Here is a 25614-nt window from a genome sequence, read left to right on the forward strand (position 1 = left end):
AGGGAAGGTTCCCAATGAATGGATAATTGACTCTTCCTGGCCCTTCTCCTGCTTATTCTTCTTTCCCACATCGCTGGCCACAAACTCTTTCCACTTCTACATGAGGAGACATGCTTAGGAATCTGGGAACCTGATTAAGACATGATTGCTGAACTATTTGTAAAGCCTAATACCTTCATCTCTTGGTTATCCGGGGATAGACTGTGCAAATTAGCAGAGGCTTTGGCTCTTCACTGGCCAGTGCCCTACTTCTAACTTTGTCATTGTGTTTCTCAGATATTAAGAGAATGAGCAGGCAGATGGGTGAAATTCGTATTTTAGATTTGAAAAATGTTAGATCAGATACAAACGTGCAAAATATGAGCTTTGGGGAGGATTGTGAATCAAGAGATAGAGAATGTCTACTCACAGATGGCATCCCATCTTACTCCTTGCTCCCCTCTATGATACTGTGTGCATTTAGACAAATTTGGTTTTTTGATATTTTTATCAGCTAAGGTAGATCTAATTAGAAACATAAACGATGCTTCTAAAACTAGTGTATTCCCAAAACAAATGAAAAATGACTTTAGGATTGCCTGGCAATTTGAATTATCCACTTTTAAGAAACAGCCACTCTCATTGTCAAAGTATTTATGAGCCCTGTGTTTTAGTACTGGAGCTCTAGAATTGTAGAAAGTTGACTGCCTTTGATCAATTTGGTAGGGTGGTAAAGACCCCAAGGGTTGGGTGAAAAGCTACTTTTTCTCCACCTTGATTCCTAGAGGAATCATCCTGCCTCAGCTCTAATTTGTACCACAGGGTTAGGGTTACATTCTCTTCTGAGCTAGTAACGTGTTTGCTGGTAAGTGAAGCGATATGGCAGGAGGGAGATCACAAATGAGAGGAAACATTTATTATCTTGTTTTTTTGGGTTGTCTGAGAGTGAACTTTCAGCTGTTTCCAGGGAGGAGGGACAGGGAAGTTTTTTTTCCTTTTTCTGATTTCCTTCATGGTGTAGATTTTTCCCAGCACTTCCCAAGCGCTCTTCTTCTTTGCCCTTTGTCCTTTGCATTTGAATTTTCCAGCAAGCCTTGCCACACCACTTTGCCTCATATGTGTGGATGTGTTATCCTCATTGGACCAGAATGTCTCTAAGGGCAAGAATTATTGGCCTCTTCCTCTGGGTCTCACTAGAGATCCCTGCACACAGAAGTTCAAAACCTGTTGTTACTCTGTTGCCCTCTGCTTGTCCTGGCTTGGCTATTTCTCATCATGGGCCTGCCTGTTGCCCAGGAGCACACAGGTAGCTTTCTGAACATATATGCCAACTGAGTGCAGAGTTTGATAGGAAAACAGGATGGGAGAGACCCAAGGTCTGCCTTCCAGAGCTCATCCTCTAAAGATTGAATTAACGCACTCACAAGGAAGGTTTGAAAAAAAAAAGGTTAGGATATTGGAGCTGGATATGAACGGAAAAGGCCCTTTGGAGGCCTGGTGAGGAACATCCAGGCAGGGACTGTAACTTTTTTACCCTAGGGAGCATGTGTTATGTCCTTTCTCCTCCTTGGCCCTGTTCTTCTCTTTGAAGAAAGAATTCTTCTTACCCACCCTTTTCCGATTTGGGGAGGGAATATGATAAAAATAGTGCTGGAGAATGAAGGAGTTCAGAATATGTAGCTTCAGGTCTCATGAGCCTTCACGATTCCTGGTTATTTCTTCTGAGAAGGGACTGGTGGTCCACTTTGAAAGCAGGGTGAAGGCAGGATCCATCCATTGCCTAAGGTCAGAACTTCCTTTTAAGCTCTGGACAGGTCTCAGGGTTGTATTTGGTGAAAGGTATGACCCTTCCAAGTTTTCCTCAAGGAATAATGCATACTCTTATTGGTGATGAATACCTGGGGTTGACTTTGAGTCATATCTAATTTCCCCTTAATTCCTCATTTCACATACAGGTGACTCTTGGTTGTAGAGTACTTGGAACTTTGCTGTACTTGACAACTCCTTACTAATGTGGGTCCTTGGGGATTTTTTTAGATTGGATCATATCTTCCTGTTCGGAAGACAGTAGAATTCAGCCCGTGAAGGCCACTGACTTCCCATAAGGAGCAATATTTACTGTACCCTCTTTACTAGACAGGATGTTCACTTGGCTGAAGGAGCCCAAGAAGGGACCTGAGAGGTTAGAGGAACGCTCTAACTTCAGTCCCCAGCTTCAGGTATATCCTGGCAAACTGGAAGGCCTCCCTCACCCCCCACTACCTCCATTCCATTGACTGCTGCTGTCATGGAAACCATGGTCAGGTAGCCTTAGTACTAGAAAAATTAGTTCTGGAGCTCCTAGAGATGGTAAATATTTACTCACCTCTCTGAGGTGCTGCTGTGGAGGGTTTACTCTAAACATAGCCATTCCTACCAGCAATTCTTGTAAACTGCGTTTATGATTTGATTTTTACTGAGGGCCCCTGAAAACTGGGGGTACTTCTACTTTAGTGCAGGAATCTGGCTTTCTCTGAGCCTGTTTGAGGGGGGTTGGTCCTTCTGTCACCCTGAATGATTTGTAATCAATTCTCCCATCATAGTTTGGAAAAGTACTTGGTGTAGTTCAGGAAAAGCAGCATCTTCTGTACTTCTGTGGCCTGGGAGGGACTGGCACTCACATGTCTTTCCTCATTGCTTTCATCTGCCTGTCCAAATTCTTGACTTTCCCGCTTTCTACATCCTGCACTGGGCCTTCCTGCTCCAGGAGGCCACTTCTCTCCTTGACTGGGCAGTGACCCATGTAATTGACTCAGGCCTCTAACCAGAGCCTGGAATACCAGGAGGGGCCTAGCGAAACCCTGCTCAGTCCAGAGTCTGTGTGCATTAGATCCCAGCCAGAAACTCGGCAGCCATAGGGCCGTGCATCCACCTCTGCAAGATGGTCTTGTACAGATCCGTCAGTCAGCTCTTCTTCCCTCTCCCCTTCCTTTTCCTCTTCCCTCCTAAAAGGCTAAAAAGCAAACATTTGAGGAGGTTAAGTAGGGGAGGAAGCTTTTCAGTTCAGTCAAGGGTTTACCCATATCCTATAGTATGATTTAGTTTTCAGGAATCTTTAAGAACATGCTGGCCCATATTTTCAGAGGGTAGGGAGGTAGTCCTCATCGATTTAGTTGTGTGATTGCCGAGGTTCTCCACAAATTGAATAGATTCTGATTCAACTGAGGCTATCCTAGGAGCTTTTACATGTTTAATCCTCAGAGTACCCTTGTGATATAAGTATTATCTCTTGTTTTTCAAGCTAGAAAACCAACGTTTAGAGAGACTGAGTAACTCTCAAGTTTGGCCTAACGCTAACAAGTGGATAGTGGGGTTTCTCTATGCTCTGCTTCCTGTCAGTCCAGTTGTTCATTAGCCAGTTGCTGTTTAGCTTTTCTTGTTCTCCTCTAGTTCCTCTGTTTCAGCAGAGGTTTCTTCCTTTGAGTAGGAAGCAATATCTAGAATTTTAGAATTCTGTACTGCTCCCTGCTCCCTAGCTCTCTCCACTCTGAAACTGCTTGTTAACCTAGGCTGGGTAAAGGGGTCTCCCGAGAGCTTCCCTAGTCTGGACCTGGCAGCTGGAGTCATTGATGTTCCAGTTGTTGATAAATATCTTGGGTGGAGAGGGATAAGATTTCAAAAGAGAGAAACTCCAGCCTGAGGTTTTTCCTTTCCTCCCCTTATAAAGGAGCTGGACGAGGTAATGGCTTTCAGAGTTTGTGGGAGAGGAGGATTAGGAGACTCACAGCTCAGCTTTCATGTGATCTCACAGCTCCCCTTCACAAGTACGAGGTGCTTTTTATTAAGATTGAGCATGCTGATCTGACCTAATTTGGGAATATAGTCAGAACGATGTGGGGTGGTGAAATTGTAATGCTTTCGAACCCAGTGGTTTGAAGTGGCTTTGGGCTTAATCCAGTTTGAAGCTTTGTAGCTACAGAAACTCCTTGCTTTAACCCTCAGTTCTGCCCTGCACCACTTAGAGATCTTAGACAGGAATGGACATAGGCAACCTCAGGATGATGTCACAGGAGAAGCGTGATTGTCATTCATTCCTAGATCTCTTTCCCATTGCCATTAGTCCTACATGATGCTGCAGTAGGACCAGTTCTTGACAGGATGTTTTGCGATGACCCCTAGGATCAGGTGGAAGTGAACCTGATAAATTTTCACCCTAGTCCTGCCTGCTTTTGTCTCAGCATCTTCATTACTCGGAATAGGGAAGTGCCTTTCCTTGAGTAGTTTTGGGGTTAATCCTCAAGATGAGGTTTTGAAGGACTCAGGAAGTTGTTCAGGTAGTGATAATGGGGAGGCTCACAGGCTTAATATGAGAAACATTTTGTTGATGCATTATTAACATTCAGTATTAAATGCTTTTGGAACAGGGATGAGTGAGCAAGATCTTATAGTGCTGAGCACATGCCATGTTAGGATTGGCGTTTGGTGCTGGAGTGGCCCTTGAATAGATATTGATGCTGCTGTCCCCACCTTTGTGTTTCCTCACACTTTGTTTTTTAGAAAGTATTTTAAACTTTTTTGTTGGTGATAAAATCTATATAACATACACTTTGCCATTTTAACCATTTTTACATATACAATTCATTGGCATTAATTACATTTACAGTGTTGTTCAGCTAGTACTACTATTTCCAAGACTTCTTCGTCATCCCAAACAGAAGCTTTTACCCATCAAGTAATAACTCCCCATTCTCCCCTCCCCCTTCCCTCGATAACCACTAATCTACTTTCTGTCTCCATGAATTTACCTATCTAGATATTTTGTGTAAGTGGAGTTATAATATTTGTCCTTTCATGTCTGGCATAAGATTTTCAAGGTTCATCCTTAACGTAGCATGTATCAGAACTTCATTCCTTTTTACAGCTGGATAATTTTCCATCGTATTGTGTTTTTAACTTTTGGGGGGAAGTTTCAAACTTAAAAAGGTAGAGAGAATAGTATAACCCCACATAGCTATCACTCTGCTTCAGTGCTCTCCTGGACATGGCAATCTTGTTTTCTCTCCCCAGACTGCTCTGGATTCTTCTGAAGCAAAGTCAAGACATATCATTTCATCTGTAAAACTTTGTATGTTTGTCTGTGAGAGAAAACTTGTTTTTTTAAAACATGGCCACAGCACCATTATGATGATACTAACTTTGATGACTTGAGTAAGATGGTGCTTTCCAGGTTTTTCTGCAGTTATTATTTTTCCTTTGTAATTAGTAAGTATTTTATAGAGAGATACCTTAATCCTATGTAAATATCTTCTTTCCTGTGAAATTTTCACCTACTGATTTTAGTATCCATTGACGATGTTTGCCTGAGTCAATTATCACTCCCATCATTCCTTCTATATATATATATATTAGTTTGCATTCTACTCCAAGAAAGAGCTTTCCCTTTTATTTATTATGTATGTATTATCTATGTATCAGTATGCGTTCATGGATTCTTATTTTATTCAGTGGGTTAATATCTTAAATCTCTTAATATAGGTGTTTCCCTGCTCCCTTTTTTTCCCTTGCAATTTATGTATGAAAGATACCAGGTTGCCTGTCTGGTTTCCACATTATGAATTTTTCCTGATTATAGCCCCATGATGACTTTAGCATGCTCATCTGTCTCATGTTTGAATTTTTAATTTTTTTATTTTTTGGGAAAGCAAAAAGTGCTCCATAGGTGGTGGTATGACATACTCTTAAATTTTTTCTTACCCCTTCAAACAGAGACTGGAAAGGTGTATGAGCATTGTTACATCCATGACTGCTGGTGTTTCAGAGAGAGAGGCCAATGATGCCCTCAATGCCTACGTAAGTATAGTACTCTCCTCACGTCCGTCTCTGCTTCTTTGAGAGCCCTGAAACAAAAAAGAAGGAAAGAACAAGTGGCTAGGAATTAGGGGAATTAGTTCATGTCCTGCCTTCCCGAACCATCTTTCACAACTTTTCTCTCTTCCATCTGTGGGAGTCCATCTCTTGGAAGCTTAAGCATCTTTAAATAACAGTCTCGGTGAAAAAATAACTTACAGTTCTATAGTGATTTCTTTGCAAAGCAATCTCACATATTTGATCTTTTACATTTCATAATCAACCTGCATGATTGGAAGGATTTGAGATAGTACATGTAAAGGACTTGGAATAGTCCCTGGCGCATAATGAATGGTCAGTAAACATTATGTATACTATTAGTCTATTATGCTTATTTATGTCTTCGCTTTATGAATTTCAGAGGTACAGTGATTTGCCCAAGGTCATGGTTGGGTCTCTGACAGATCTAGGATCAGGGCCTTGGTCTCCCGCTTGTGAGTCAGGTGCAACTGTTACTCCATGACTGACTTTGCAGCTCCCTCTCTACTGAAAGCTGTTAAGGTTTGATAAAGGTGGTGGAAATTTTTTTTCCCTCGTCTTAGACATTCTCTTTACTTTCTGTTCCTGGCCTGTAGTAATCCTTGGAGAAAACAACAAGGGTCCATCCCTTCCCTCTACCTTGTTCCTGACACAGATGCCCCATCACTTTTAGGAGAAAGAAATTATTAGATTTAAGAATTGATGACTCCTTTTTGCAGGTTACTCAGGAGTCCCAATTCCTGGAACAAACTTTATCTAAGAACTTTCTCCCCATGAGTAACAACTAGTTTTTTCCTTCCTCATATCGCAGGTGTGCAAAGGCCCTCCCCAGCATGAGGAAATCTGCCTGGGTCTCTTCACGCTGGTCCTCACTGAACCTGCCCAAGCCCAGAAGGTAAGATTGCTTGTTCTGGGCCTATAAACCCTTCTCAGATGAGATCTGTGGTAGAACTTACAGTTTAACTAGAATAATATTAGACCCTGGTTCTTCTGACCAGAGCTTCTTTTTACTCTCAGTGAATTGGTCATTCTCTAATTGAAATGCTTTGTCTGTCTTTAGATTATAAGGCTAGAATCTAAAAAGGCATGAAAAGGCAGTCATGAGAGTGGAAAAACATTTAAAGAATTTTAAAGTTTAGCTTCATGAAGCAAGGTTAAAAGAGTTGGGATTTAATTAGAAGTATGTTAGAAGTATGTCTGTTATCTGACATTAACTGTGTGACACTAACTGAGAAGGGCTCAGAGTGGGGAATTTAATATTCTCGTTGGCTCTTCTCTGAACAAGAGGGGTGTGGAGAGAAACTCACATAGAATGAACATATGCTTTGTGCCCAGCAGTGCATTAGGCTCTCTCCAGGCAAGATTTCATTTAATCCTCTCAAGAAACCATATGAAGTTGATGGCTTTATCCTCTCCCCCCAAACATTCCTAGTTTACCTATGAGATAATTGGAAGTCAGAGAAATTAAGAAGAACCAAAGGAAAATCATCCCCAGGGACAAAACAGGATGCCCATGGTCCTCTGGCAGAGCTACTTAAATCAGTCTCAGGGGAAGGATTTATGGGCATGGGAACTGATGTATTTGTATTCCCCTGGTGCCAGCTGGAGTAGGGTCTAAGGTGAAGGAGGGCAGTAGCGCACCAAGTATTCATAGTTCTTGGTTTCCCAGGAGAGCCAGGCCATTTTAGGCTGGGACTTGGATGAGTTACCAGTTTATTTGCATACTGAATGTATCATAAGGATTCCCAAAGACAAATGAATGTCTCCAGTTTGGTGTTAAACAGTGATATGAACCAGCCCAGCCCTTTATTTATTTTTTTCTTTTCTATCATTTTGTTTTATTCTATTTCAGCCCCTCTATTATAAATAAATAGCTGGCAAACATGGGAGTAGAGGGGTTGGGATTAAGGTTTAAGTTTCTCTTGTGTGAATTTTTATAATGCGATTAGAATCTCATTAGTCACCTCAGTGCAAATTAGTCTTGCTTGCTGGGAAGGGAAGATTTTGTAGTTGTTGTTCCCCCACCCCCCACCCCATACACACACACACACACACACACACCCACACACACACACACACACACACACACACACACACACACACACACACACACAGATAGGATCTAAATCAGTCAGGGTAAATTAGTAAACTTCAGTGAAGGGCAGGGTTTATGTGATTTTTCTAGCTTTTTCCCTGGTCTGGCAGTGAGAAACCTTAGGGCTCTGGGTTTTAAATGCTTCTTACGCCATGATTTTGGCCATTCAGACATATCAAGAGACTAGAACATCTCCTCTTGTTTTTCCCCCTGCCCAGCCCCATGAGGGGGGCCCAGGTCCTCTAGGGAAATGGAACATCTTGCCTGGGATCTCATAGCTAGCTAGTTAAGAGCTGTGCCAGCATCCATGCTCACATGGAAAAATTTGGGAATGAAACTTTTACTTGGAAACTTCTACTGTGAACCTCCTAGACCAAGCTGCAGACCAGGCCTCTTCTGACAAAGGGGGTAGAGGCAGGGAATTAGGAGGACATATTTTTAGGGGAGTAAGGAACTGTCAGGTGGTGATTCATTTAGAGATCTGGAGCCAGATCAGAGGCTGGTGAAAGGATCAGTACTATATCTCCCTAAGTCTTTGAGCATTCTTGTTATAAAGTGCAATTATCTTGTGATACACTTCTGTCCTACCGGAGTTATAGGTGGGAGTTATGATGAGAACTGATACTGGTGGCATTGTGTTAGGTTTCAACTTAAAGCAAGAAGACTTTTTTTCTCAAGGTTTATTTGGGGTTAATTCTGACTCTGCATTAGAAACCTTAGGATGGATTTGAGATTGAGTTATTCCTGAATCTCCACAGGTTGTGAGGTGGGGATGGTGGAGAAGGTGATAGTGGAAACTGAGTGTTGAACCCATTTCCCTGCTCTGGGAAAGCATGGGCTGAGGATTGGCTCACTGCTTGCAGGCAGTGTTCAAGGAGCTAGCACTAGCTCTCTGGGATTTTTTAGTGGATGAAACTAGGGGGAAGATTGAACAGGTGAACAAGATAACTCAGTTAAGAATGCAGGTCACATATTGGTAGAGAGTGGAATGTGCATGGGGTGGATTTTGTTTCATTTTTTGCCTTCCTGGCTTGCATCTGTCTTCTTGGCAGTTCTTATGAATGTTTATATTCTTTGAGTTTATTTGATTCCGACTTGATGTCTGAACTGAACAACTGGGAGGCCTGGCTAGGGTGCTTTTGTGAGGGGGAAGCTGAGCTGGAAGCCTAAGCTTCTGTGTAGGGTCTAGCAGTTAGATGGTAGTTTTAGAAAGAGCTCTAAAATCAACACCAAGGTCTCTTTTCATAAAGCCTCAAAGACCCAGGTCCTAGCAGTTCTTGGTCTGGGCAGTTCTTTCAACAGGCAGCTCCAGAAGGAAAGTTAGGGGCTAGGCTGCAACATTTTATCTCAGCATGGCCAGGAAGATAGATGTGCTCTCTTAGCCCCACCCTATCCACCTTTCCTTTCTTTTTGAGACTCTTCTCTTCTCCATCCCTACTGAGTTTTTCCCCCATCTGTTTCTCTTCCAAGCCAGTCAGCAAACTCGCACAGAGATCAATGAGGCAACTGGCAGCATCAGGCATATGACACTCCTGGTACTTGGCTGCCACGTGTTACTAGTAGTTATGGTTGATAAAGATCCCGGATGGAGCATTGAATTAGGCAGACAGACTCTGTTCTCTTCCACTGACTCTGTGTCTCTTCAGAGACTTGATCTCCCTCCCCGTCCAGGGTCTGTTCTGCATTCCTGAGATTTCTGGTTTTGAACAGACAGGGCTCCTCTCTAGTTATTAGCATCCCTATCTTTAGCCTGACACCGACTTTCCTCCTGCTTCTGCGTCCTTCCTCATCTCTCCCTACTCTCTGGCTTACCTCTGGGGGAGGCCGAAGCTGAACTATCAACATTGGCTGATCAGCACTTTGACAATGGGTCACTGTGCCCTCTTATCTTTTCCGTGTTTTCTTGTTTCTGTTATTTTTTTTAATTGAGGTAAGATTTGCCTAACATAAAATGAGCCATTAACCGTTTTATAGTGTACAGTTCAGTGACCTGTAATAACGTTCACAAAGCTGTGCAGCCATCACCACTGTCTAGTTCCAAGACATTTTCGTCACCCCTAAAGGCAACCCCATTAAGCAGTCCTTTCTTATTCCCCCTCCTCCCAGCCCCTGGCAACCATTGGTCTGCTTTCTGTCTCTATGGATTTACTTATTCTGAATGTTTCCTATAAATGGAATCACACAGTATGTGATCTTTTGTGTCTGACTTCTTTCATGCAGCAGGGTTTTTTTTTTTTTTTTCTTTTGGGTGCATGGTCCGGGAATCGAACTTGGATCTTAGATCTCACACGTGAAAGCTGGGCATTGTAACCGCTAAACTACCCGTGCACCCATGTAGCATGGTTTTTAAGGTTCATCCATTAGTTGTAGCATGTGTCAAAACTACATCCCTTTTAGTGGCTGAATAATATTCTATTGTGTAGATGTAAAACATTTTGTTTATCCATTCATCCCTTGAGGAACATTTGGGTTGTTTCCACCCCTTGTTTATATTTCTGATCTCCCAGCCCTCACCCCAGATGAAATCAGAAAAAAAAATTCTCCTGTGGGTATGAAAACTTTATTTATTGTGTATGGGGTATTTCCATGTTGATATTGTGGTCAATCATTTAGTTTGATGTAAGGACAATAGACACAGGAGAAAGTGATAATAGCCAAGCTCCCGGGAGTTCCTAATCACACCAGCATCAGGGAGCAGCTGGCCTGGAGGGCCTCTTCTTTTTCTGTGCTTGTGATGAAAAGGTTTAGAAGTGTAGTAGCCTCAAAGCTATGGAATCACAATCTTACCTCTACCCCTAGCAGCCTTTTCTCCTTTTAATTATTTCTAAGATTGGTATAAGAGGTGGGTAAGAGCTTGGAGTCTAGATACTGTCTGGATTTGAAGCCTGGTTCTTCTTATCTCCTTGGTGGCCTGGGGCAAGTTACTTTGTCTTCTCTATGCCTGTTTGTCATCGGTAAAAACGGGGCTAATGATAAATAGTACCTATTTCAGAGGGTTGCTGTGTGGGTTAATGCAGTACTATATCTAATAAAAAGGACAATGCCAAGTATTTTAGCTGTTATTATTATTGTTGTTGTTGTTGATGCCACCCTTTCTACTAGCCTGCAGGGGTTCGGAGGTGCTACTAACCTAATTTGTACCCTTTCTGATGGGACCCGGATAGGGTAGAACTCAGCAGGCTAAAGAGGTAGCTACTGAGGGCCCCTCAGGTGTCCCTCCAGTGGTCAGGTCTCACTAGAGAGGCAGGGTGAAAAACACCTGAGGAAGAAGGGAAGCAGTAACATTCACAAAAGAAATTAGCATGCCCTTCTTCACTTCCCCCAGCCTGGAGGACCCCTCCTTTTTCAATGTTTGGCTGAAGCAAAGAGCAGCCCAGAGAAAAGAAAGATATTTAGTTGAAGAAGCTTGGTTTAAGGAGGTGCTCATTCTGTCTGGGGCCCTGGTTCCTGGATACTCTTACCTTAGCACTTCCAGCCCTGATTGCATCTGACTGGGGCAATATTGGTCTAAAAGACTCTTTGGGATCCTTTCCAACCTGTTCAACTGAACCCATTTGGCAGTGACCTTTTACTGGCAGAGAAAAAGCAGATGGCCTCCACCTGGTTTTGCTCAGCTTGTGGCATCAAACAGTGTGAGACTTCCTAAGGAGGGAGGTAGGGGAACAGGGATAAGACTAGAAGCCTTGCCCAGCAGGCTTTCCTGCCTTATTAAAGAGGGTAGTTCAGTCCCTTTTCCAACTCTCTGTGACAGACAAGGGGTAGGTTTGGGATGAAGGGGCCCTGTGGAAGGAAAGCATCCAGAATAGAAATTTTTTTTAACTTTTTTTTTATTAATTAAAAAAAATTAACAAACAAAACATTTAGAAATCATTCCATTCTACATATATAATCAGTAATTCTTAATATCATCACATAATTGCATATTCATCATTTCTTAGTACATTTGCATCGATTTAGAAAAAGAAATAAAAAGACAACAGAAAAAGAAATAAAATGATAATAGAGAAAAAAAAAAACTATGCGTACCGTACCCCTTACTCCTCGCTTTCATTTACCACTATTTCAAACTGAATTTATTTTAACATTTGTTCCCCCTATTATTTATTTTTATTCCATATGTTCTACTCTTCTGTTGATATAGTAGCTAAAAGGAGCATCAGACATAAGGTTTTCACATTCACAGAGTCTCATTGTGAAAGCTATATCATTGTTCAGTCTTCATCAAGAAACATGGCTACTGGAACACAGCTCTACATTTTCAGGCAGTTCCCTCCAGCCTCTCCACTACATCTAGAACAACAAGGTGATACCTACTTAATGCATAAGAATAACCTCCAGGATAACCTCTCCACTCTGTTTGGAATCTCTCAGCCATTGACACTTTGTCTCATTTTACTCTTCGCCGTTTGGGTCAAGAAGGTTCTCTCAGTCTCTTGATGTTAATTCTCAGCTCTTTCTAGGGTTTTTCTCAATCCCTTGATGCTGAGTCTCAGTCCATTCTAGGATTTCTGTCCCACGTTGCCAGGAAGGTCCACACCCCTGGGAGTCATGTCCCACGCAGAGAGGGGGAGGGTGGTGAGACTGCTCATCATATTGGCTCGAGAGAGAGGCCACATCTGAGCAACAAAAGAGGCTCTCTTGGGGGTGACTCTTAGGCCTAAACAGAATAGAAATTTTATATTACCACTCTGTCCCACTGGCATTGTTAAACTGTCAGAGGCTGGGGGTCAGGGAGTCCGTTGTGGATCAGGTTGGGAGCCTTATCCCCAACTTGCTGGCTGCTCACAATCCTTACTTCTCACAGTGTTATCGAGACTTGGCTCTGGTGAGTCGTGATGGCATGAATATTGTCCTGAATAAAATCAACCAGATCCTTATGGAAAAGTACCTGAAGTTGCAGGATACCTGCCGAACTCAGGTAAGGCCAGAAAGAGAATCCAGCTCAAAGATATGACAGAGGATAGAGCCTTTCTCTTAAGGGGAAAGGAAGGTGAAATTGGGGTAACACATCCCTACCATTGTGCACGTAAATTATGATGTGACTGAATTAGCCCCTTTCTCAAATTCACAGCCTCTGCTGTTCATGTGTCTTTTCCTTTCTCCTTTAGTTGGTGTGGTTGGTACGGGAATTAGTGAAGAGTGGGGTTCTGGGAGCCGATGGTGTTTGCATGACATTCATGAAGCAGATTGCAGGTGAGTTTGATAATAGGATTGTGAAGAAGAAATAAAATAAGCTCTGAGTCTAAATTCAGGCAATAGAGAATGACTAAGTGCCTGAGAGTCTCAATTCCTGGGTCACTTTGATGCTGTTCTGATACAGACGTCTTGTGGCCGTGGATGTTGCAGAAATAAATAATTGAAAAACCACAGGGGTCCTTTTGAAGCAATAAGTCTCACCTCATTTTCCCTTCTGTCAAATCAATGTCTTGACGTAAAATATTTGGCCTGTTTTAGCTAGTCCTCACTCTGAGGTTTTGAGGCATATCAGGAAGAGGAAGAAAAGTAAGGGCAGTTTATCTGTTCCCATGTTCAGTGTGCTCTCAGAAATCCAACATCTTCCCTGACTCCACCCCCATGTTCTGAATATTTGCTCCTTAATAATTATGTCATCTGATTGGGGCCAGTCTGAGGGACAAAACTGTATCTCAGAACAGACCCTGACATTTAAGTTCTGTTACTGTTTTGGCATCAGTGACGTCTCTCTGAGCCACTGAAGATCCAAGAGGCCTGCCCAGACGACCTCTTCGACTCTCAGAATGCATGTGTTTGTTTAAAACGGACTCTGCCTCTTTATTCTGCCATTTGCCCCTTGGTGCTTTGCTGTCTCTGTAGGATTTGTGTAGCATTGATGCTCCTGTTTTGATGCATATGAACCTCAGTTGGGGTGATATGTGATAATATGAATATTGGATTTTTAAACTGGGACCTGGGGCAAGGCAGAGGATCATTGTGCTGGTTATTTTTGGCCTCTTTCCTGGCACTTTTCTTCCCTGCTTGGTACTCCCAGTCCCCACTTCTCACCCTAAGATTTTGGTCTGGCTTTGCTGCATGTTAATTCTGCCCTCAGGAAGTTCATAGCAAGCACCGAAGACTATATTGTACTTGGAAACAAGAGGCCCTTGGCCTGCTATGAGCTTGAACACAAAATTCAGGACATCCAGGTGCTGTGTTGCTGCTGTTGCCAGCCACCTGCACCTCTCAGGCCTGATCTGAGCTAGCATCCCTTCTTTCCAACCTTGGGCTTCTTGTGTCTCCTTCCCAGACGTTCCCTTTCAAGGGTCAAAGTGCTCCAACTCCAACTCCCAGTCTATGGGAGACTAGCAGCTCTGGTCTCTGGAAAAGTCCAGAACCTTCCCTTTTCTCTGGGGGTAAAGGGAGAAGCTTTAAAGACTGACAGAACCAAAGGCAGTTTATTCCAATACGCTGGACAGCAGTGATGGGAAAATAGGGATGGATCAACAAGACGAATGAAGAAATGAATTTGATTAGCTGAGTCACTGATCAGAGCCATTCTGATTCTCTTATTTTTCCTGTTTTGAAATCAGGTGGGGATGTTACAGCAAAAAATATCTGGTTGGCAGAGAGTGTTCTCGATATCCTGACAGAACAGAGGTAAAGTCCACCATGAATGATAGGATAAGAGCCAAATATGGCCTTGGGGGTGTGAATGTGGAAAATGGGGGTGAAAGGATTGTGTAAAAACTTGGCAGCGGCCCCAAAACACGTTAAATTAGAGAGGGGGAGGCATGAAGGCATCAGTACCATGGTGTGGCCCTAGAACTGAGGGAGTGGGAAAGAAAGTCTTTGCTAAAATATTTCAGAGCCCAGAAAAAACTGGCTTCATCTGATAAGGGTTTATTTTTGATCCAGACTCCTTGGAATGTTTATCTGTGGGGGTTAGGGTGGGGAGGAGAGAATGAATGAGCTCAGCAGAGTGCGACCAGCCAAACACCCAGGCCTGGCAGGTACCCTTTCTCCCTTCTAAGCTTTTCAGTCCAACCTGTGCTCTGACTGGGGGGAAGTGCCAGGTGGAAAGAAGAACAGAGACCAACATGCGCTGCTCGAGTTTACACATAGGATTTGGAGGCTTCGGTGGTAGAGAGTATGAGGAGGGCATATTGAGCTTTCTGACTGATTCTTCCCCCTCCCCTTCAGAATTAAGGACCTGGAAATTTTATAAGGTCTGCTCCGCATCTGAACTTGCTTGGGTGTCAGGTCTTCCGCTTGGTCCTGTGACCTAAGACTTCCTGTTGCTTGATTTCAGAGTCTGTTTTTGAGTGAGGACACCAGAGTAGTCAAATGATTGAGAGTAATATCCAAATTTCCTATGCTTGAAAGAAGAATGGATCTCTTCTCGTTTTTCAGACCCTTGTGAAAGAGATGGCTGTGTTCTTTGCTTTGCCCAAGCTTGAGTGCTGTGCCAGGTCTGCTGTGCAGTGCCACCTAGTGCTCCAGGCATGGATATGCAGCTGCCTCTGGGGCTGGAGGCATGTCTTTCATTGTTGGTAGCTTCACACCAGCACACAAGGTCCTGGCGATTTCCTTCCAGGTCTCAGCTTCTCTTGGGTTCTGTTCCTTTAACCTCATCTACTCTTCATTACCACATAACAGGACCCAAATAAATTAATTATCTCCTCTGGCAGTTTTCCTAAAAAAGTGATTTTCCTCCTTTTATTCCTGGTGCCAAGCATCTCCCTGTTTCCATACCTCGAAGCTGAATTTCCCAAATTGGGGCAATTACTGCTCAGTCTTAGTGTACATCAAATAATTGCCAGTCAGCGCTGCAATCTTTTTTCCCACCTTCCAAAAAAACTCTTGTCTTTTGGTACCTAGAAGTTTAAAACTGTTCTTCTTCCATACCCTTCCTTTCAAGCCCTTCCAAGTGTTTCTAGGGCTGTGGAGTTGAAAGTTAAGCGGGTATGTGTGTTTAGGAGGAGGGGGCTCCCCGGTGTCCTTGGCTTGTGCTTTCGTTCAGTGAAAACAGGCCAAAATGTTTTAATTAGGTGGCTCGAGGACTTTTCTGGATTCAGGATATTGCCTTGCTGGATTAATTAAATTCCCTCTCTTCTTCCAGTTCTCTGCCTTTCAGCAGTGGTGCTAAAGCTTTTACAAACTACCTGCGTGGGGGAGACAACTCCCCAGTTTTGGCACAGAGACAACATTGAAGGGTTGTCACAATCTCCCTACTCTGTCTTTCTCTCCACTATTGAAGCAGCAGGGAACAAGTAATTCTTCATTACCCTTTTCCCCAGGGAAATTCTAATACCCTTGGGACAGTGGGCTTTGCCATCCAAAATCATGTTATATTTAGTTTATGATTTAGGGCAGGTGACTCACTGTCTGGGGGTGGGGTCAGTGGCTAGAGAGGGGTCCAGGAAAAGGCTTGTGGCATGATGGGTTGCTGGTGACATGCATAATAGAAGAGCTGGCACAGTGTGTTCTGAGAACTCCAGGGTCCTGAATAGGTCTTGGGACTCTCTGGTGGGTCCTCAGACCACACTGAAAATTGCTGACTTAGAGTCACTTAACAAAACCTTTTTTCCCATCATCTGAGCTGGGTAGAAGCTGGACCTTCTCTCTAATACTTCACACAATGCTTGACACATGACTGGCACTCAGTAAATATTTGAAAGAATAAGTCAACAAACAAAATTCTTTTATTGGAAGTCAAGTAACTATGTGGTAAGAAGAGACCACTTTCATCCCACACATACCCTTTTTGGGTATCTGGTAAAGAGAGTTAGGGAATTGTCCATACTTTTTAAGCTAGGTGATAGGAGTGAATCATCAAGGATCCATAAAACCTACTCCCAGTATCTAAATCATCAGACATCTCTGAGGTACTGGGACCGTGTCACAGGGGCAGAGGGGCAGTGATTGGAGAGGGTTAGTAGGTCCAGTAGGGCTCAGATGCCAGTCTCCCCTAGGGAGTGGGTGCTCAAGAGCAGCATCCTCATTGCCATGGCTGTGTACACGTACCTCCGCCTCATCGTTGACCATCATGGGACCGCCCAGCTCCAGGCCCTACGGCAAAAGGAGGTGGATTTCTGCATCTCACTGCTTCGAGAACGGGTGAGGGACCTGGACAGAAACGATGTGGGGAGGTGAGACCCAGGATGGGATACCTCTGTAGGATATGTGTGGTGACCTGGGCCTGAGTCATCGTGTTGGAGAGATGGAGATGGTTTCGTTTCTTGGCCTCCCTACCCCCATTCATTCTTAGACAGATGAGGGTGGAAAGGGTAGGTCCTTGGGGAGTAGTCCCAGTCCCTAGAAATGTTGTCTGTGACCCTTGTGTCCTGGCGATTGCCCTGATAAGCTTTATTGACACTGCCGTGCTCCACAGACACAAGCTATCCTTGTGTACCCACTGTCACATCATCCCTCTCACCTCCCCTCCTGGGTAACTGCCCCCACTCAGTTGGGATTGTGAATAGTCCACTATCCAGATCTCTGAAAAGGAAGATATCCTGGAGCTATGCTGTCCTTAGATGGCTATTTTGATTAAAGCTCAATAAAATAAAAAATTTGAGCTCATTAGTTGCCTAAGCCACATTTCAGATACTCATTAGCCACATGTGCCTTTCCATTATTCCAGCACATTCTGTTAGCACTGTCCTAGAGTTTTGGGGTAGGTTGTCAACTTGCCAGTCCCATCCTTTTGGATTAGTCTCCCTTGACCTGGGTTAAAACAGTTCTGGGTAGAGAGAAGAATAGATTAATAAGCAGGCTTCAGCAGTTCCCAGTAAATTCTCATCATGGCTGTCAGTCCCCAGCTTCCAGCTTTCTTCCGCTGAACAGCTAGAAGCCAATCCCCAGGTTCCAGAAGAAATCATTTAGTCCCTTCGACCCTCTTTCCTTCCCTCCCTAGAACATGTTGTTCCCTTGCCCTGCCTTCAGCAGGTAAACAATACATGTTTTTATTCTCTTTCCTGCCCACCCCCACCCTCCTCCCCATCAAGTTCATGGAATGTTTAATGATTGGCCGGGACCTCGTAAGACTACTTCAGAATGTTGCTAGGATACCAGAATTTGAACTGCTTTGGAAAGACATTATCCATAACCCCCAGGCCTTGAGTCCCCAGTTCACTGGTAAGTAAGGGACTAGGCATCCTGGCCTTGAGAGGTGGGAGGTCAGTGTGTATGTCTGGCTTGAATCAAAAGGGCAAAGGTTAGTGGGTAGGAGAGTCCCTGGCGTCTTGGCAGTCAGATATAGGAAGCTTCGACAGGGCAGGCTCTGCCAAGTGCAACTGGATGTGGGAATAGCTGAGGTGCAGAACAATTCATGTGGTTCCTAGACAGCCCCTACTTGGCAGACTCCTGCTGTCATTACTCCTGAGAAAGAAGTGAGACGGAGAACTGTGGTCCTCCTCTTCCCTACAGCTCTTTGGCTCAGGAGGTGAGCTGATGGCCGATTTCCAGTTTCACTGAGTCCAGTAGGGGAGTCAGAGGTCACCTCGTGAGATTGAGTCAGCAGAGGGGCTGGAATTAGTCCTGTAAGAGAAGGCCCCTCCCTGGGATCTGTCTTGCCTGTAATTCGACAGATCCAACTTGGCCAAAATCCTCTGGGCGGGGAGGGAAAGAGTCTCTGTATGCCTCCCTGTGACAGGGTCCTTTTCATATCCTTTCTCCCTTTGTAGGGTCCTACTTACTGTCTGAACAGTAACCATACAGATTTGCTCCCCGCCTTACCTTCAGCACACGTGTATACGCATACACACACATAAACTCAAAGCAATAGTTTGGGCACTGGCAAATCAGGAAAAAAGAGAAGAAAGTTCTGGTACAATCCAAAGCACCCCTTATGCTGAACATGTATTGAGTTATTTTGAATGTCTGCTTGTGTGCTAGGCACACATATTTTCACTCATTTAATCCATGAGGAGAAGGAAGAAAGCCCGGATTTCCCATATTTTCCCCCTAACTTTCCCACATGTTGCCATCTGGAATAATGTGAGTAGGGGGCCAGCAGAAGTGAATTAATATAGCTGGATTCTGGGGATGGTAGTTGGAGGGGCAGAACACATAGATGCTTCTTAGTAACCCCCCCCCCCCAACCCCCTGCTTGTACCTATGCTTGACCTTCTTTGCTCTTGTTTTAGAATTTCCCCATGAGCAAGACCACTGGCCATCAGTACCTGGGCCAGGCTTCCCACCCGCCTTCCATTCCCTCTGGCCCTCAGCCTTCTCTCTTTTCTCTTCCCTTCCACATTTGGTTCAGGTATCTTGCAGCTTCTTCAGTCAAGAACGTCCAGAAAATTCCTCGCATGTCGTCTAACCCCAGATATGGAGACTAAGCTCCTATTCATGACTTCCCGGGTAAGCTGACCTTTTGCAGTAGGCAGAAAAGTTGCAGGTCCTAGCTGGCCTTTCCTTCAGTTCACAGATCTGTTACCATTGGATACTGAACAGTGGTGTGCTGGCCAAGTGGGCACCCTCATCTCCCTGACTGCTGGCCCCTTTCCTTTGTTCATTCTCTGTCTACTTATCCAACACCTTTTATCTTTTCAGCACAGTGCTAAGAACTGGGGGTACAATGTTGAGTAGGAGAGATCCAGCTGCTGCTTTTGTGACACTTTCCGTCTGTCCCAGATAGACATCAGACCAATGCAAGCAAAGTAATTTGCAAATGTAAAATATGCTATAAAAAGGAAAAGGGGGTAGAGTGAGGGTGTTGATTTTGGGGAACTCGTGGCTCCTCTGAGTAAACCATGAGCCCTCAGGGAGAAAATAACACAATATCTCTGGCCTTTTTGTTTCCAAGCACGGCTGAATTATAGCAGAGTTACTTGAGGAGAATTTTAAAATGCAGGCCCCAGGATCCCACTTTCTCAGAGAATCTGATTGAGGAATCTGCATTTTTAACAGATTTCCCAGTTAACGCCACTGCAGCCAGCTTCATAGTAGGGCACTACCACTCTAGCCAACTTGGTGTTTCTCAATCGTTCAGTAACTGCTGTCTGGATCTGTACTGTCCCATTCAGTAGCCACAAGCTACATTTTGCAATTTAAATTAGTTAAAATTAGATAAAATTTGAAATTCAGTACCTCAGTCATAGTGCCTACATTTAAGTTTCTCAGTAGCTGCAGTCATTGCAGAAAGTTCTGTCAGATAGTGTTGGTCTAGATGTATCTTGTTTCTTTTTCTTTTCTTTTCTTTTTTAACCTTTCTCCTCTGTTTTAGTTAATTTCTTCTGACAGGGAACAGAAGAAGAGGAAAAACAGATTCTTCCCCCTTCTTTAGTATTGCTGTTTGTAACCATTTAGAGTCTCTTTGGGGGAAGGACTTGTTACAAGGCCTGGAGTCTGTGTGCCCTGGATAATGGTCTGTTAGGTTGTTCAGCATCAGAAAGCTTTCCATCAGTGCCGAGTGGTGAATATGCTTAGCTCTTTTGCTAGTCTCTGGTGGCTCAAGAAAGTAGGAAACGATTATGCTTATGACTGGAGAACCAGTGACCAGTACAGGAATAAGGAGCCAAAAATTGACTATGGTTGCAGTTGGGGATAAATGTAACATCTGGTAGGCAAGCTGGGAAGACTTTGAGCATTTTTAAAAATCCGCCTAGGAAGTCTTCCCGAAGGAGGGGAGACTTGAGAGACAGAATGTGTTAATGAATAAATTGTGGGAAGGATTTAAGATTTAGAACAAGCCTGGAGTTGAGTGGTGCTTTTCCTCTGCCCAGAGTGTCCCACCCTCCTTCCCAAGTTTCTCTCTTCAACTTTCCCTTCTCCTAGGTGCGATTTGGCCAGCAAAAGCGATACCAGGATTGGTTTCAGCGCCAGTACCTGTCAACCCCAGACAGTCAGTCTCTGCGCTGTGACCTCATTCGCTACATTTGTGGGGTTGTTCATCCTTCTAATGAAGTGCTCAGTTCAGATATCTTGCCGCGATGGGCCATCATTGGTTGGCTTCTGACAACCTGCACGGTGAGGGACAAGCCCGTGAAGTGGAGGATGCTGGGGGGTGCAGGTGCCTCTTCCTCACAATCTCAATATTCCTGTGCTTCCTTCTGGCTTTCCAGGGCCATCTGACTCCTTAGGACCCTTTTTTTTTTTTTTTCTCTGTTTCTCCTGAACATCTTAATATTTTTGCACCACCTCCCTTTGTGTTGTAGAAATTTACTGATGCTCATTAGCTCACAAGTGGGTTGGGAGTTCAAAGGTTTACCTCTGCCCTTACTGCCAACACTCAAGCCTGGATTTCTGAAGCATCCCTGTTTTTCTCCTCCTAAAATACCTAAAGTTTTCCTTCTGAAACAGATATCACATGTGGCTTTTCCTCTGAATTGTTCCTTCTATAATTCAGGGTTTGAATCCTTTAGACCCTCACCCCCATGCCTCTAGGCACTGGCTCTGGATACTTCCCTTTTACAAACACAGTGAATCCACATTGGCACCATTTCCTTCCCAGGCTTTCCCTGTGCGCTGAGTGGAAAGCTATCAGGACCCTGCCATCCAGCTATCCCCAACCTCTTCTGAAATGTTCCCCTCCTCCATCTGACTGAGCCCTTGGAATGTGCTAACTCAGATATGACAACAGGATGTTCCTCGTGGGCCTCTTCTTATGGAATGTGCCCAGGGAGCCCAGCAAGGGCCGTTGAAGGGCTAATCTGAGTGTTCCATCAATTTAGGGAAAGCCAGATGTTCCTTGTGGAGATCAGGAGTGTGTGTTCTGCTAGGTGTATGAAAAGCCCCAGTTAATCCCCTATTTTCTGGGTTGGTGAGACCAGAGAGTATTCAAATACATATATAGCACAGACTTGGGTGCTCTTGCTTTCAGGGAGGTAGGTTGTGGGGGCTTCCATCCTGTTTCAGTTAAAAACCAGTTCCATAGAGGAACAGTCAAATGGGCCCTGGAATCTGCTCTGTAGGAAAGGGAGCTGATTGATGAAACTAGCCTTCTGTTTTTCCCCTCTCTTTTCCAGTCAAATGTTGCTGCCTCTAATGCCAAGCTGGCTTTGTTTTATGACTGGCTGTTCTTTAGTCCAGACAAGGATAGCATTATGAACATAGGTAAGTCACCAAGGCCAGGAGGTGCCACTTCCCCATCCCCCAAGCCTCCATTTCCTTGTCTTGGTGATAAGACATGTCATAAATCTCAGTGCAGCATGGAGTGGAGGCCACTTATCTTGGAGTGGTTCAGTTGTTCCTCATCAGTTCTCCCTTGACCTAGAAGAACAGTTGCTTTGATGAGGCTCAGCATTCACTCCACGTCCTCCCCCAGGCCTCACAGTAGCTTCAGGTGGGGAGGGTCTGGGCACAGGAAAATACTGTACCCCGTCCTGCTTTTCGTCTGCTGTGTCCTTCCTCCACACTGAATGCTGTAGACAGGAAGGGAGATGAGGGCTTAAGATTACTGGGTTGTGGGTTGTCTGCTCAGTGGGAAGAAGGGGCTGGATACAGCTCTCCCCCGAGCCATTCAGGTCTGTTGAGATCCCGTTTTGTGAAATGGGTACAGACTGTTTGTTGGGGGGGTGGGGGGCTTTAATTCCATACTCTTCAGAGCCAGCCATCCTGGTTATGCATCACTCCATGAAGCCTCACCCAGCCATCACTGCCACTCTCCTGGACTTCATGTGCCGTGTAAGTGTCGTAGCCCTCTTTTCTCCCCATTCCTGGGTGAACAGAGTTAAGTGTATCTACCATCTACCCTTACCTTCCAGCAAACGAATGGTTCTTCCCAGTTCCCCTCAACTGGGGGAGCAGAAGTAGCGATAGGTCCTAACCCCCACATTAAGGAATGCTTTCTTTCTTTATTCCTGTTGTCCTCCGTTGGGTCTTTCCATGGGGGTCCTTACCCTCAGAAATGATGGCTCGAGGTAGAGTCTAGTCCCCTTAAGGAGCTGCCACTTCCAGTAGGAGTTTCCCAGTTTAGTCGTCTGGAACGGTCAGGAACACCTGAGTCCTATCTGTAGCTACATTCCCCTGCATTCCCTGAATCAAAGCTGAAGCAACGTTTTAGAGTTAGTTCAGCAGAATACTCTGATGGATCCTGCGCTCATCCTTTCCTCCCCTCCTTCCCTTCCAGATCATTCCCAATTTCTATCCTCCATTGGAGGGCCATGTGCGGCAAGGTGTCTTTTCCTCCCTCAACCACATTGTGGAGAAACGGGTTCTGGCGTAAGAAACTTGTTGGGGGCCGGGGACGGGGTAGAGGTTCCCAGTTTTCAGTATGGTCCAGCCACCTGTAAGTCAGGCACACCCCGATATTGCCACGTCACTGCTGACTTTTCCCCTTGAGAGGTGTAAAAAGTACTGGTTCCGAGAAACAAAATAACAATAAAACAAGAAAATGTTTAAAAGATGTTTCCCTTTCTTCCTCTCTTCCTTCCTTCTATCCTTCCTTCCTTCTCTCTGTCTTTCCTTTAAAAAAAAAAAAAAAAAAAAAAAAAAAAAGTACTGGTTCCCCTTCAGACTGCTAGCCATATGTCCTCCTTGACTTAGAGGTATTTTTCTCTTGTCATCATATATACAGAGAGCTTCAAATGCTTTCCCTTTCCCCTGTTGAACCGTTCCAGGAAGGGATCTGGAGGATGGCCCAGTTATACTGGTGGGGTCTCTACCTATCTCTTTAACTCCATGTTGAATTAGGAATGAGGAGCTCTGATGCTCACTTTTCATTCTTGTTTCCCATTAGGCATTTGGCTCCCCTATTTGACAACCCTAAATTGGATAAGGAGCTGCGGGCAATGCTGAGAGAAAAGTTTCCTGAGTTCTGCAGTTCCCCCTCCCCACCTGTGGAAGGTACAACACATTCCCATTCCATCCTAAGCTGCAAACGAGGGGCGGAGACACCAGAGCTCTCAGTCTGGAGCCCTGCCTAGGATGCCATTCCTATGCTGCTGTCTTCCTCTCTGACACTGTCTGTTGCAGTTTTTCCTTCCCCAGTTTCTCTTTTTATTCATCTTTGTGTCATCTTCCTTCATCCTCCTTTCCATTTAATCTTCTTTGCTCTTCTGCTTCTCTTAGTCTTAATTTTTTTTCTCTTAATAACCTCTTTTCCGTTAGTAGGAGGCTTCCATGGAATATGTGTTTATCGCACTTGTGACTTTGCTCATTTCTTCTCTCTTCCTAGCCCTAGGCCCAATCTTACTCCCAAGTCTAAACAAGCTGCCACCTCTTCCTCCCTCCCTCCTCTCCCCGCACTGCACCACAGCATACTTTTTGTTATGAGGTAAGGGCTAAAGCCAAGCAGAACTACCCAACTTGGTTTTAAATTAAAGAGCCCAGTTTTTCTCTACTCCCTAATCCTGAGCTGAGCCTGGAGGTGTCATGTCCTGTGTCATTCTTATCCTTGGCAGAATCCCTCCCTGCAAATCCTAGAGGGTTGTTAGGACAAGAGGTTGTCCTTTCAAGGTTAGCTGTATTCCATTTAGGTTGTGAACTCTTTTTCTTCCCCTTGACCTCCAATTTCCCATACCCAGAAGCATGGCGAGTGTTACAGGACACAGGAGGCTTGAAGTGTTTTGTCTCTCTTTACTCCCAAGTCAAAATTGAGGAGCCAGTTTCCATGGAAATGGACAACCATATGTCAGACAAGGATGAGAGTTGCTATGATAATGCAGAGGCAGCCTTCAGTGATGATGAAGAGGATCTCAACAGCAAAGGTGAGGGTTGCAACCAAAGGGTAGTTCAGATTTGTGTAAACCCCAAGAGGGCCAGGTCATAGGAGCAGTCTCTCTATCACCTTAGCCTCTATGAGTTAAAGTTTTGTTAACAGGGCTACCAGCTGAGGCTCCAGGGTGCAGAGCTCTGCACTTAGCCCTGAAGGCAGGAGGGGGAAAGAGAAAGTAGCTCCTGCCCCAGTTTCCTTCTAAGACTAGACCATGTACCTATTCAGGAACATGCTTCAGGCACTCACGTAGCACTCAGTAAAAACAAGTGCACGCTGAGGGCCTGTGAGTTAGGGAGGGATTGTTCCGGGGAGCTTTGTTGCTAGTGTTTGGCGCTTTGACTCCTAAATCACTCCCTTCAGGAAAGAAGAGAGAGTTTCGCTTCCACCCTATCAAGGAGACAGTTGTGGAGGAGCCAGTTGATATCACCCCTTACCTTGACCAGTTGGATGAATCTCTAAGAGACAAAGTGCTCCAGCTCCAGAAGGGAAGGTGGGTACAGACCCTGCTCTGAACCCTGGGAGATCCAGCACCAAGCTCTCTGCATGGTGTACTAGTCAGTGTGGCCGTATGATGGGGGTTGAGGGGAAGGTAAGGAGAGGTAGTGGAAGCTTCATGAGAGATCTCTTCTGAAGTTCAGGTTGGGACAATTTAGAGGGCCTCCTTTCCTAACACCTTGGGTTCTCACTCCATACATTCTGAGAAGCAAAATCTCTGAGAATCGAGGCATAGTTTCTGCCCAGAAAGCCTCCCCTGCCCAAGCCTGGATTTCACACAGAGCGTCTTTGTTTTGTCTCTGTGCGTGTAAGTGTGCTTGTGCACACTGTTCTGCGTGTGTGTCCTGCCCTCTGCTATCACTTATGTCCCTGGGATTTCCTCTCACTTCTGTGCCGCAGTGATACGGAGGCCCAGTGTGAGGTCATGCAGGAAATCGTGGACCAGGTCCTGGAGGTGAGGAGGAACCCAGTCTCTTAGGGAGGAAGCAGCCCAGCCTGCCCAGCTTAGGGCCCTCCCTGCAGATGTCTCCCAGGGTAGCTGACTCCCTCAGATCATTCGCCTCTA

At 44.7% G+C, this 25614-nt stretch overlaps 1 protein-coding gene across 4 annotated transcripts in view; it reads left to right on the plus strand.

Annotated features, from left to right (window-relative positions):
• The window catches only part of INTS3 (integrator complex subunit 3), a 38011-nt gene that overhangs the window by 1533 nt on the left and 10864 nt on the right, over positions 1-25614 (plus strand). For 2 of the 4 annotated variants that reach the window (XM_077156219.1, XM_077156221.1), the window contains exons 2-17: positions 5725-5808; positions 6656-6739; positions 12744-12857; positions 13048-13132; positions 14485-14551; positions 16867-17011; positions 17902-18031; positions 19161-19258; positions 20675-20866; positions 21865-21952; positions 22443-22522; positions 22968-23059; positions 23577-23683; positions 24427-24546; positions 24915-25044; positions 25362-25503. In XM_077156219.1, the coding sequence (XP_077012334.1) occupies positions 5725-5808; positions 6656-6739; positions 12744-12857; positions 13048-13132; positions 14485-14551; positions 16867-17011; positions 17902-18031; positions 19161-19258; positions 20675-20866; positions 21865-21952; positions 22443-22522; positions 22968-23059; positions 23577-23683; positions 24427-24546; positions 24915-25044; positions 25362-25503 (1758 nt within the window). The remainder of the gene's footprint in view (positions 1-5724; positions 5809-6655; positions 6740-12743; positions 12858-13047; positions 13133-14484; positions 14552-16866; positions 17012-17901; positions 18032-19160; positions 19259-20674; positions 20867-21864; positions 21953-22442; positions 22523-22967; positions 23060-23576; positions 23684-24426; positions 24547-24914; positions 25045-25361; positions 25504-25614) is intronic. The other 2 variants (XM_077156220.1, XM_077156222.1) reach the window with 1 other exon arrangement.

This window comes from Tamandua tetradactyla, chromosome 4, assembly GCF_023851605.1.
Source record: "Tamandua tetradactyla isolate mTamTet1 chromosome 4, mTamTet1.pri, whole genome shotgun sequence".
Taxonomy (NCBI): Eukaryota; Metazoa; Chordata; class Mammalia; order Pilosa; family Myrmecophagidae; genus Tamandua; species Tamandua tetradactyla.